Here is a 14,503-nt window from a genome sequence, read left to right on the forward strand (position 1 = left end):
AGAGGAGTATTTATTGAATCTAGGACCATAAAGTTTAGGTCAGACCGTGAAAACCTTTATGGCTTTATTTATTGCTATAAATGCAAAACTTGTGGTTTAAGATTTTAACAAATTAATTAATAGACACCCCCTAAGTTTTGACCGTGAAAACCTTTATGGCTTAATTTGTTTATTGTGTAGAAAGATAAATAAATTATGCATAATTATCTCAGCCAAGTTTCAAGATTTAGGCAACGTACCCTTATATGTATAATTAGATTTGTGAAATATTTAAGGGAAAAGTACATAAAACCCTCTCAAACTACCATCTCATTGTCAATGTTCCTCTCAAACTATCAATTGTGTCAATCTCCCTCCCTAAACTACCGAAAAATGTCAATGTCTCCCCTAATAACAAAAATACCCTTCATAAAATTATCAATTTTTTTTTTTAAGAAAATGATTTAAAAAATATAAAATAACAAAGATTTATACAAAAAAAAAGGGTTATATATATATAATTTTCATTCTTTTTCCTTTTTTTTTTTTTGAATTTATAAGGACATTTTTGTCTTATTGAAGAAAATTTATGGTCATTTTTGTCATTTGTTAGTCTTAGGGGGGAGACATTGATATGTTTTGATAGTTTGAGGAGGGACATTGACACAATTGGTAGTTTGGGAGGGACATTGACAATGAGGTGGTAGTTTAAGGAGGTTTTGTATACTTTTCCCAATATTTAATGTAAATTTGTTAAAATTGCTAATTATTTTAAAAATTTAAGCTGATAAGAAGGGGTGACCTGTTTGGGATTGCGTTGATATATATATATATATATAAAGGTCATTTTTAAGCTCATCTCAAAATACAGTTTTAGACCATTTTACTATTTTAGAGCCAGAAATAAATAAATAAATAAGTTTTTTTTTTATCAAACAGACTTAATTTTTTGCTTAGCATAACTTTTTATGTATTAAAATTAAATACTTTTTAAGTTTTTTAACTCAATTTCAAATAGGCTATTAATTATTTAATTAATATTTTGAAAATAAATTATTTTTTTTTTTTTGGTAATTAATAACAAAAAAGGGTTACAAAGCTAGGGGGAGAAATAGATTCTTTTTATTTCACGTGAAATGATCCATACTTGTATTCTTCAAAAACTTGACTGGCCAACTACCAACCTCAAATGACCCATAATCTTTGAACGTTGTCCACAAGTCACTGTTTTTCATTCAACATAAGCTAACTACAAATATTGAATTATGTTCACATGGGAGAGAATATGAGATCGAATCGAATATTTTAGTTTTTTTCTTTTTTCTTAAATGGATAGAAAATACATAGTCTGCAAATTTAAGGCAAAACTATGGGAATTAAGTTTGGTGAAATCCGATGATTAATTAGACTAAATTTAGGAGTTAATTGAAATATATATATAGACGTGTAAGACTAGACATATATAATGTCAAAGTTCAATATATTTTCCAACTTTTTATGGGCAAGACTAGAATTTGCGGAGATGATAGTGGATCTAGCTAGAATTAGCTTGACAATCTGCAAGTCCACTTTTCCTGCCAATTAATTAACTTCATTAATTAGCTCCTTTCATAGTTATTTCATTTTCCCTTTTAGATAATAATTAGGAACCATTAAACTGACAAATTCGATCCTTTTTTCAAAGGAATGTTCTTCTAGTTTTAACTAGAAATATCCAACTACTACTAGTAGGAGGTACTCGATCTTTCCTGTGTAGGGATTTGCCTTAAATACTGTGCTGTATCTTTTTCACTATATTTCTTTTTCATAAAAAAAAAACTTAAAATTAAATTAGAACCGTTGAAAAAATTTATAATATTTTTTACTTTTGAAGAACCTAAGCCGAATCCTTCCTACTATAGTTCCCTACAGACTGCCTTTTCAGGTGACCAATTTCTTGGCCGATGGCCAAGAATCCAATGAGCCTAGACCACGGTGGAACTAAAATTTTAGGAGGGGCCGGCAAAACTAAAAAAATTGGATGGTAAACAATTAATTTTGAAGTGTCCATCGATTTCATGATCATATAAAAATAAAAATAAAATTCAAGGAATTTTTAAACATTTTGGGGGGTTGGTGCCCCCAAGTGCAAGGTAGTTCTGCCCCTCACCAGATTATTGACTTGGAATTAGACTTGGTTAATTCCTAATAGATTTTAGTTTTTTTTGTACTGTATTAATTGATGACTTGGGTCTTTATTGCATTGCCCTACCTTTTTTTATTATTTTATTTTTTTTCTTTGATCTATTTATTCCCTTTTTTCCCTTCATGTAATTGCTTTTTATTTTTAATTATTTTTTCAAAACTAAAAAAACTATAGCTATCAAAGAAAGATTTTGGGCATATTTGGACCAAGAAACCAAAATAACCCAACACGTTTACCTCCAAAAAAGAAAACAAGAAAAAAAAAACATATATATATATATATATATATATATATATATATATATATATATATAACCCAACACGTTTCTCTTGTATATATTTAATTTAATTAGAATGAAATAGATAGATGTAAAAGTGTTTAAAATATTGATGACCGAGATATGCATAGACCATTCAAATTTCGAATCAATCAATTAAGTTCTTATATATCCTGCAAAAGGGGGCGGGTGAGGGGTGGGGGGTTAAGAAAAAGTCACCGACTTAATTATATATCGCAATCAAGACTATGGCCAAAACACTTGTGCTCATCGATACCATAGACATAAACTATATGATTAAATTGATAAGATCATAGTGAACTTAATTAATTGGTATTCTAATAAATGTGATCGGTTGGCGAAAAATTCAAAGGTTGAGATTTGTTAAATTATCACTAGCTTATTTCAAAAACTTATCGGACAACACGTGAACTACGTACTACGTAATTGACTTCGACTCTGATCTTAAGAAAATGATCAATTTAATCATTTAATTAATAAGATTTATCGAGCTTTATTATAAATTTATGCTATGAGACTGGGATCTTAAGAAATAAGATTGAAGGTAGATATCTCATATATATTCAAATTTTTTGTTAATTGTGGGTCATTTGATCGAAGAATGCATGCACATGCAACCAATTCGACCTGAAAAAAGAATGTAATCACCACACATGCATTACATGTTTAATTTGCTTAATTATCCAAAGAAATTAGATGGTAATACCTCCAAAAAAGAGGATGCAAAGGATCGATACAGGCTGCAGCCGCCAGCAAAGATGTGCTCTTGTGGTGTGCTGTACGTGATCATCAGCCGCTAAGTTGGAAATGGACTTTTTGTTCATCGATCTCTACTCATCTGCATGTTCATCTCTCTCCCTCCTCTTTAAAACCATGTCCCATTCCGCCATTCCTAACTATTCTACGACTCTTAGCTTGTTTTTTTCTGCTTGGAAAACCACCCATATATGCTCGTTTGACGTACAGCAACGTCGAACTCAATTGGTACTTTCTATTGTCCTTGAGCCTCACCCACAACGAGAAAGAGAGAGAGAGAGAGAGAGACGCCTTGTTTTACTCAGTGAGCTCCAGGAGGACCTGGAGCCTTTTACCCCATGGAAAACGTTAAATCTCAGAGGTCCGTCTACGTTGTTTTTCACGTAGGGGAGATAGAGAGAGTCTAAAACGGTGTAGGGAAAAGGGAAGTGGTTAATTAAGGGTTTGTAACGGGGGGATAAATTAGGGTTCAAATTGAAGTCTTTTTTTTCTTAAAACATGCATCACTAAACATAGAACAACATCATTTTATTAAAAATATTTTTTAAAAAATAAAGAAGTGTGGAGTCAGATAGAATTTAATCAAAAATGGAAACCAACCTCCACTCCCACCTCCGAGTTTTGTCAGAAACTAAAACTGGACTACCCCCTCGCCTCCACCTACCCTCACAGGTTTACTCTCGCTGCAGGTTGGTGGCGAGGTGGCTATCAGAATTGCCTCCTCCTGCACAACCCTATTTTTGGGGTTGCTTTGTTTAGTCATTGCTTTTATTTTCGTAATTTTCTTTTTCTAGTTCAATTAATTCTTACTCATCCAAAAAAAAAAAATGGCTTTTGCTTTTCTGTTTCTGAGGTCGCCATGATCACAATGAATCCATGATGCTAACCACCCTCATATATATTGTATATCATAATTACAATCATGAATGGCACACTCATATATATTGTATATCATAATTACAATCATGAATGGCACAAAGGGTACTCGTAATTCATTAAGCAAGAAAATAGAACACAAATAAATCTGAATGTAAGGTACCTCTCACAAGAAACACCCCCGGCCAATTAATAGAAAAGTGCAAGCACAATTATGATGATCATAGCAAAAGATAAATATAATAATTAACAAGATAAAAATCAAAAACACCAGCTGTATACATTTTACTCACTCAAACTTTCTGGAGAAGATCATATTATAAAATTTTCTAATTTTCATCTTTTAATGATCAAATTTCTGTAATATTTTTTTAGCAAGAATTACTCACAAATTAAAGGCCATATATTCCTTCAATTCACAAGGAAAACAAGGGTATCGCTTCCATGAATTCCCATGCAACTTGATCATCTTTATCACTTTATCCTTGGTTGAAGACCGGCCATCTATATGCAACAACACCAAAAGCTTCTTCACCGATCCATAAACCAGCATTTCCTCCAACACCCTTTCTGTAGGGTGAAAGCTACAAATCATCCACAAAATCTTCACCACCATCTTTGTTGCCGCGATGGAGACATGCAGCATTCTCTTGGAGATCGCCGCGATGCCCATGCCATGCTCCACCAACGCCAGCCTGCCTTCGGCACATTCACATAGCAATTTTATCAGCAGCAGAACTTTCTCGCATTTCGGCCGGTTCGAGTCCGGCAGAAGCTCAACGAGGACGCAAACGGCACCGGCCTCGATCGCCCGTAACCGGCTTTTCTTCGAAGATCCAAGTATTTCTATTAGAACTTCCAAGGCACATGAGCTTGCCTTGGTGCATATCTCATCAGAAACCATCTCTAACAAAGACTTGAAGAAATCTACACCTTGAATAACAAAATTCCAATCGTATCCATTTTGTGCCATCTTTTGGAATATGGTAATGGTGTAGAGCCTTGCCTCAGCGCTTCCTCTTTGAAGCATGATTGCCATGGACTTCATAGATTCTGGTTTGGATAACAAGTCAAAGGTTGTGTTTTCTTCCTCGGAGAAACGGATCAGTTGTTGTAAAATTCCCAAGGCCTCCTCACAAGCTCCAAATGTATTGAAATCAGAGCACTCAAAAAGAATTTGTACAATAATTTGTACGAGTGCTTCAACTCCTTTAGATTGAATAAAATCTGCTTTTACAATCTCATCATCTTTTTCAATGATGGATCGGAGTTTCTTCAAGGAACTCACCTTAAACGGCGACGATTCAATGGTTCTGAGGAGAGACAACATGTCGTCATGGTTGGGCGAAGGTTGTCGTGAAGCTGACGAGGATGATGGACAAGATTGCGATATTATTGCTTTGAGGGTGCGATTCGGCGTGATATCGAAATTCTTGATGCTTTGCATGGTGGCCGGGCAGGTCTTCTTTTTGTAAGCGAAGAACCATTTCTCGATGTTCTTTCGTTCGTAGCTGACGCCGGTGGAAATGGTGACCGGGTCTTTCATGAGCTCCATGGAAATGGGGCAGAGGAAATCTGGTAAAATCTCCATCGTTGGATCTGGTTTCCTCTCTGTCGATATCTCTTCCATTTTCAAGTGGAGATATTGATAGCATGAGAGGATGAAGGTAGGTTAATTATATATGAGGAGGGAGCCGTGAAAATATAAAGAAGGAAAAAAATCAAAGTCAAAAAGTAATGCATGCACTGTTGCAAGCTGTTAAATATTAAAACATATATGGAAGCAACCAGGAAGCTTGCAGAAATTATCCAAGTTTTTATTTTTTATTTTTTTTCCTTTTATATATATATATATATACATCTTAATTAATTAGTTATACTGTCTTGCTGCCCACTTGTATACGCTAGCTGTGTATTTGACCAAGTATTTAATTATGAACTTACACATTTTACCCAACATTTTAAGTCTATTTGACTTACATCCCTTCAAATTTCAAAATAGCATTGCGGTATCTTAATGGTGAAGAAATTGGCTAATAAATTCAATTGTAATTAGCGATTAACATTGTAAGTGTCGCGTCGACTGCTACATCAGATTGTACATCTAGGATGCAGCATTCAAACTAATAAACATAAATGAAGAGTTGTGTTTTAACTTGGCATTCATAAATTTTTATTGCCAAATTAAATGACAAAAAAATGAGTTGGTTAATATTCACTATTTTTCTTTGCAAATCAACCAATCTGGCTGGATATATAAGGTAATTGATTTACGGTTAAAGTAGTGACAGATTTTTGCTGGTTGCAGAGTAATTCGATCTGCAGGGTATAGATAATTGGATGTACTAAATAACCAACTCATTGACACCCATAGAATGAGATAGCTAGAATTTAAATAGCATGAATTTGGGTCATTTGAGGAGTGATTTAAAATCTTACCATCTATTGAAAATATTTATTATTCCTGCGTTACAATGGTGAAAGAAAACTATAATGTAATAAAAAATTAAAATAAAAGCAAAATAAAGGAAGAAACACAGATTTTATTTGGTTAAGTAGATGATTAATGTCCACATGATAAACCCCAACGGCTACATTTGCTCTTATTCAATTGATGCTTTTACAATACATGATACTCTATGAGAATTGAGGTAAATAAGTATGATAATCAAATCAATGTGATATTACCATTAAATCTGATTACAATCAAATTAATCAAACATATATAATTATTATCAGATATGATTATAGTAGATTACTAACAATTACAACAAATCTCTGAAATCAAATATTCTAATATATTCTAACAAATGATCCATTAATATTCATAATAGGTTTCATTTTCCTTTCATTTATATGCCAACTATCATGTAAAAGGGAAATGTAGCTAGTTGAGATGAGGTGAGCCAATGACACGTCTTCTTCTCAAAACATTCATAAGATGTCATTAGAGTTACTAAAAAAATACTTCACCTAGCAATTAGGAAATGTATAACAATGTATGAACAAAGTTTTTTTCTAAATTGGATTCAAAAAATTCAATTCAGTCTACTTCATTGACATATGTCTAAAATGCATATGCAAAAACACACATGTCAATTTAATATATTGAATTAATGAAAATCACATGACAGTTTAAAGGAAAACTTTGTTCATAGTAGTTTATGAAATAAATGATCCATAAAAAGAATTATTTTCCACAAGTTCCGATCCTCATTGGAAATTATCTCTAGCAGAACTAATGCATAAATTAGAAAGAGAAGTATTAATATATTTGGTGCACAACAAAAATATACCAAGTTGTAGGGACTATATTTCAAAACTACGAAATTATCAATGCAGACGACCGTTTAGGGTTTGACTTTAGAGAAGGTGGCCCACTATTGTGAAATGGATGAGATCTTGATTTGCGGAAAACATGCATGGCTATTTTCAAACTATTAAAGAAAATTAAATCATGAATTTTCAACGGTTCCCAAATATATATTCAAACCCTACGTAGAGAACGTCGGCGAGGACTGCGAGCATAAATATTTTTAATCCACTGAATAACATCTTGTCTGGGCTGTTGAGCTGCCTTGCTGACTCTCTCTCTCTCTCTCTCTCTCTCTTTTCAGGTGAGAATCTTACGCAAATATATTGACAAAACAAAACAAAAACTGATCTGATCGATGATGATAGTTTAGCTGAATAGATATTGAAAAAATATGAGGACCCAATTAATAATATGTTTAGTATCTCTATATAATCTGGGTATATAAAAGGGTTATATATAGGAGATGATAAGCTAGGCTTTAGCTAGGTGGTAATGGTATATAGCTAAATTAATAAACTGGCTAGGATTTATAATTAATTAATTAATTAGAAAGGTGTGAACAAAAGCAAAGCCTATATATATACGGCAGTCACGCTATAGCTAGGGTGAATACCTAAATTAATATACACATAATAATTATACTAACAAGATTAAAAAGAAAAAAAAAAAAATACTTTGAATACCCAATAGAGAATTGGTGCATGATATATATAATTATATATATTTGCCGACGTCCAATTGATTAGGGCTGGCAACAGTACTCGACCACTCTGGTTCTTTTCTTTTATATATATATATATATATATATATATACATTCAAAAGATTCATATGGCTTAATTAATTGATTTTATTATCTTCTCATGAGTCATGAGTGGTGAGCCACTGATCACCTTCAATTGAGTTTGTTCTCGTTTGATCCCGTTTACTCCACGTTATTTACATTTTTATAAATTACTGAATAAATTACGCGTCATACTTGCTTAATTAATCCCTAATTAACTCAGTAACCGTCCACCACCTCAACTAGTTAATCATATTGTGGCAATATGTACACCACAAATGGGAGAATTGGAAACAAAAACTCAATTGAAAGTGAAACCGCAAATTAAGCTTGCGATTTGGCAAGCCGACAAACCAGATGCTTCTTGTTTAATTAATATATTTCTTTATTAAAGCCTTCGGGTTGAGTCAAAGCTAACCATTGCATGTGCTTATTTCAAAAATTTGGGCAGTAGTGGTTTTCATTATTTTGCTACTATAAGTGGATGACATGATCTTCCTTTTGAACATATATATAGACCCAAATTAACTTTTCTAGAGAAATCGTGAACAAATTGAGTTTGACTACTTACAACTTAATTTCATTGCTTCTACGTGCAATGTATCGATCCTAATATCCCTAATAAAATTGAGTTTGATTATCGTTTGCAATGTAAATGACATAACACAAATTAAGTTGACAAACTAGTCTTTTGGGAGCCAAATGGAAGCTGCCTAGTTATTCAAATATTATCTAAATTAAAGCGAATTGCAAGCTCATGGCCAGCATATATATATATATTCGCACGTTAAGGTGATTAGGAGATTAAACATAAATACCGTCTCTTGGCGTGGTTTAATCTTACAAAAAACCTGATATTTTAAGCATGATTATAAGTAGTTAAGCCAAAATAATAATTAAATTGAATCAGACAGAATATCTGTGAGATCAGTTGGGTCATGTATATTCAGAAGTAACAAATTTGTATTATATGGTTTCCTCCATAATTAATTATCGGATATTTATAATTAGATCAACCCAAGTGAGTACTGTCCATGATGGTTACAAGGAGTACTTAGAAGAATCAGTTAATCGCTGGTCAAACTTCATTATTCTGTCATTTTTTGTTTAAAATAATTATAATCCATGTGGAGATCATAGAATAAAGTAAGAAATAGTGGGGGGGAAAAATCTTTAGTCGTTAATGGGACAAATGACAATCGTACGTAGGATATTAGGCTACAAATTGTTTTTTCCTAATAGCTCTATTTGGAAATCTTAGCTATAGGCCGGTCTTTGATTTGAGTTAACTGGAATATTTATATAGTATATATGTCTTCTTTTAGCAAGGCAGTTAAGTAGAAGGAAAATGCTACAATTCCCACCACCATCCCACCCCAATCCCACCAATTCTAAAGTGATTTTTTTTTTTTATTTAATAAATTAATTTTCAACTTTTTACACTTAGGGGTGGTGGGATTGGGGTGGGATGGTGAATCCAGTGGATATCTTAATTCTTTTTGTTTATAGTTGTGATTGGGTCAATAGGTTATACTCATACGATTTTCTTTTCTATTTCTTTTTTCTTTTTTCAGTGCATGGGGTTTCTAAATTAATAGGATTGATTGATGGAATTACAGTCAATTCGAGCAACTCCACGTAGATGATAGATGGGTCTCGCATTTCTGATTGTTTGTGGACCTTGCAGCTATTATTTTTGTTAAGGGTGTCGATATGTTTTTTCTGTCGGAATTTAGTTGTGTCAAAATATAAATAAGATCATTATTTATATTAATTTTAATCCGATTAATTTAATTAAATTCGTCAATTTTATGTTAAACTCGTTTCGAATTTCCAAATAGTGTAAAAACAATGCATGCATGTCTTGATATTGGTGTTGAATTCAAGTCGTGTTCTATCCGTGTTAGATTCGTGTTAGGCTTGAGAATAGTGTAAAAAAATTACAAATCCTAATACACGTAGGATTGCCCCGAATTGGCTGCAATATCACGTGGGTTTCTTCCGTATAGGTGGGACAAAGTTGAAGTTATGAAGATGGGTTAGACACTAGGCAGGCTCTCTCGATCTCATTGGTGTTTTGAATTACTAGCTAGCCGCAATTATGGGCTACCGAGAAACTCCAAGCTAAAATTACGAGTGTAAAAACAGCACAAAGAATAGAAATAGTCAAAGGGAGAAAATTGATCGATTGTGATGGTACGTGATCAGTGATTAATGTTAAACGGCAGCGCCAACGACATGTGTAGAAAACTTTAACCGGCCGGAGTCAAAAAGTTTAGGATCGAGAAAGGAACGTGATGCATGATCGATTAGGAAAGTCGTCACAGTAGATCGATAGTCAAAAACTAATTAATGCCGTGACTTCTCGATCGATCAGACTCCAAAAGAAAAGCTCACAAGAAAAAAGCGACGTTGAAGATGATTATCACAGCGATCGATCCCTATATATCTGTCTAATAAGACTGGTAGTTTTGATCGTTTTGTCCTTTCTTTTGTCATTTTATCAACGGATCAGAAAGGGATTTAGAATCAAGAAAACGCGTTGTACGCGCGTTGAAGTCTGGTGCAAATTCGTGCAAGGAAAAGAACTTGCTCGTGAGGGTAATTAAGCTCGTATGGTTAACTCGTTTGGTTAATATCATGAGATCGACCATGTTTGAGTCCTTATTTAATCAATATATAATTTTTGCGAGTGGAGTTGTGTATATGAAGTTTAACCGACATGGATGTGTCACGAAAAGTAGCCCTCCATTGAATGAGTTTAACGTCGTAATTAAAGAAATTAAACAATTTTTCTTAAAAAATAAATAAATAAATTATCTTCTTCCATCTAGCGGTGAAAAGTTGGTTATTCTATTTTGATAACTACAATCACCCGCCTTAAGCAGTTAGCAGTTATTTAAAGCTATAACCGCATTGCATAACTGCTTTAAGAATTTTGATCTTATTTTTGGAGTATACGGCCTTTGTTGGACCTCATTTTAGACTTTTTTTAGATTTTTTTTTGGCCAGATGTACGCTAATTGTCTTTTAAAACCCCATATAAAACGAGGTTGTGTCGTTGACTATATATATTTTAATATATGGGTAGAGGATTAGTGGCCGTTAGTAACTGCATCCGCCTACCCTTGAAACCGCTAATTGCTTGCCTTAAGCAGTCATCAATTTTTTTAAAAAAATTCTTACAAAAACAGTTAACAATTATTAATCGCTCGCCTTTTCACCCCTAAAGTGCCATTCATACCTCTAAAGAAAATGTTATCTTTTGAAGATCACATGAACATAACGTTTGAACAAATATTTTTTACCTCACACGATCGAAGACATTGGCATATGATCTGGCTCATATCTATTGTATTCCCAATTATACCAAAATAGCAAAGCTTGGCAAATTATTACAACATTTATAATTTACCCTATATGATGAAACCAATAGTTTTTGAAATGGTCGTTCGTTCTATATAACCCAAACACAAACAATATATGAAAAACAAGAGCTATATATATATATATATAGAATTCCCTCTAACAAAAAGAGAGTATATACTACATATATATCATATTGTTATGTTGTCCTACACACACACATACATATATATATATATATATATATATATATATATATATATATATATATATATATATATATATATATATATATATATATATATATATATATATAATTCTTTAAAATTTAATTCCACACAATAATTTGAATGAAAAGGACTGTTAGAGTAATATTTCACGTGTACGTTTGTATCACATCATATCTGTTGCTTGGAGTACTCTTTAGCATATTTAATTTACAAGCTTTGATATGTACGTAGGGCTTGTTCCACTTATGGGCTACACGTTATAGGTGATCAAATATTGATTTTTTATTTTTTATTTATTTTTTAGTACTGAATTCAAATGGAACTACATAGGCCCTTGGGGCCATCAGCTGTCCAAAATTTTAATTTTTTTTTTTTTTATGAGATAGACCCTTCAAAATTAGTATTTTACCTCCTCCAAATTCTTATTTAAAATTTTGTCCCCCCAAAAATTTTAATTCTGCCCTTATGAAGGGGTAAGCAAAAGTAAAGACAGGACGATTTTATATACATAAAGGATTTGAATGCCAAAATAGCTGGTTTATAAGGTTCAGTCAAGATTCTCTTATGCAGCAGCTTGAACCAAACTCTGTCGAGCTGAGTTAAAAATATATAAATTTTATGCTGATGTTTCTAATAAGGTACGTCCATTACATTCATTCCTGAGATGGGTAGGGGATGAATTTGCATCATTTTTCTTCTAATGATTAACAACTTCAAGATTCCAAGGAGGCCGTCTAAATTCTTTTACAAAAATTAACCGCTTGGCCATGTGTCGTCACCTTATTAATGCTTCTTCGACAACTGAATATACCACATTCGATCCCCTTGCATGCCCTTAAGTCCCGAGTTTCACGCTAGTAATAAGGGAGATAGTTGTTAGGGAGAGAATCACATAAAGAGTCTACCAAGAGTGCATTAATATACATTTTTTTTGACACCGTATCATTCTAGCTCAAAAAAGCTTAAGCTAATGGGTTTGAATCCACTTAGGTATATTAATTATTCTTTTTGTCTATACTTTCTCAATGTACATGAAGCACAATACTCACATGTGCACTTACAACCAATTTTCTCCATGTACGCGTGAGTCTCTTCCACATTGACCCAACTCCCTATTGCGTGAATCATTCACAAATCCAAAAGTGACACATGTACAAGAGTTGCACCAATTGTGAGCCACAAAATGCAACTTTGTTCCAAGAACCATTTACCACAGTACTCTTTACCGAAACCAAACCAAATGCGTCAAAGACCAAGACACTAGCTCATTTAAGAGGAAATTAACCATAGTTCTACTAGCAATTGTTAGGGAGAGAATTACCTAGGGAGTCCACCAAGAATACATTTATATACATATTTGAACACCACTTTAATCCAAAAGATTAAACTAATGGGCTTGAGTCTACTTAAATATATTAACTACAAATTTTCTTTTGGACAGAGTTTTCTTCCAAATTGAGTTAAAAAAAAAAAAAAAAAAGTTTCCTCTAACCTCATTTATAAAAGTGATGTGCCTCTTGAACATGTGAAAAACACGTGCTTTTTTTAATAACATGGACAAAGTTTGAATGTTTTTTAATGCTTTTTTAATAAAATTATTTTATTAAAAAAAGCATGTGCATCTCACATGCTATTAAAAAAATAGACATATGTCATTTTTATAGATTCGTTTGAAAATAATTCTTTCAACCAAGTTCGAAGGAAATCTTTGTCCCTTTTCTTTTCTACTTTCTATTATATGAGAAAACATTCACATGTACGTGCACACACAACAGTAGTTGCTGAGTTGGCGGACGCGGGGCTCATGGAGTGCATTGCAAGGAGTTCTCTCATAAGAGCTCTTAGGCTTGTTAGCATTGGGCCTCCTTTCTTGGGCTGATGGGCCTAACGGATGGGCCTTAGTAATGATAGACCTTGGTCATATGGGTTCATCAATTGCCCCTCAAATTTCATCTCCAACATGGCCAGTTGGAAGGTGGGAATCGTTATGTAAACCATATATGCACATGAGATATAATACGTTTACAACTTTTATATAATTTTTGTACAATTTCAACAATATTTTTTTAAAAATTAACTATTAAATATGTAGAACCCACGTGTAAAAAAACAGATCCAATGATTAGTTTAAAAAAAAAAAAAAATTATACAAAAGTTGCAAATATATCATATATCTAAATTGTATACCTGGTTCGGCTACTGTACGTGATGGAACAGAAGTTGTTGTCCGGAATTTTACAAAGTAGGCTACGGTGAAAAAGTGGGATTAGGGTTTTGTCTTATTCCTATATATTTAAAAGATCTAAGAACAAAGGAAGAAAGTGGTAATTGCATTTGCACGGGTGTGAGAGGCTAGCTAGAGTTTTGTGTTATTCTCGCCTCTTTACTTCTAGGGTTTAGAGGTCGTGAGGTGGATTTTGAGAAAAAGAAATAAAAGAAAATAATAATGGACGAAGATCTCTCTAAATGGTATACGGCCTTTTGGGGTAAAACCCATAAACAAAACCGTGCCTGTTTGGTCCAAAGCAAACAATATCATGCCACTTAGAGGGAGCTGTTACATCACCTCTCTTATTGAGTGGCCTAGAATAGCCAAAATCCCTCTCCCTATAGACGTGGTATTTCAAGCATGCTATGATTCTTGTCTATCTATGAAGTCTTGCTGACTATTTTCCCTTGAATTTTGTGGTACTCTCGGGCTCAAGAACAGAACTC

General features: G+C 33.1%; 1 protein-coding gene across 1 annotated transcript; it reads right to left on the bottom strand.

Annotated features, from left to right (window-relative positions):
• Positions 1-4,239: 4,239 nt before the first annotated feature.
• LOC133879386 (E3 ubiquitin-protein ligase PUB23-like) lies at positions 4,240-5,799 on the bottom strand. The gene has a single exon (XM_062317928.1). The coding sequence runs from the start codon at positions 5,722-5,724 to the stop codon at positions 4,480-4,482; it is 1,245 nt and encodes a 414-aa protein (XP_062173912.1). The 5' UTR covers positions 5,725-5,799; the 3' UTR covers positions 4,240-4,479.
• Positions 5,800-14,503: the final 8,704 nt, after the last annotated feature.

This window comes from Alnus glutinosa, chromosome 10 (genome assembly GCF_958979055.1).
Source record: "Alnus glutinosa chromosome 10, dhAlnGlut1.1, whole genome shotgun sequence".
In the NCBI taxonomy this organism is placed as follows: Eukaryota; Viridiplantae; Streptophyta; class Magnoliopsida; order Fagales; family Betulaceae; genus Alnus; species Alnus glutinosa.

Coding starts and splice junctions, on each gene's coding strand:
- LOC133879386 (XM_062317928.1), bottom strand. CDS start 5,724: ATGGAAGAGATATCGACAGAGAGGAAACCAGATCCAACGATGGAGATT.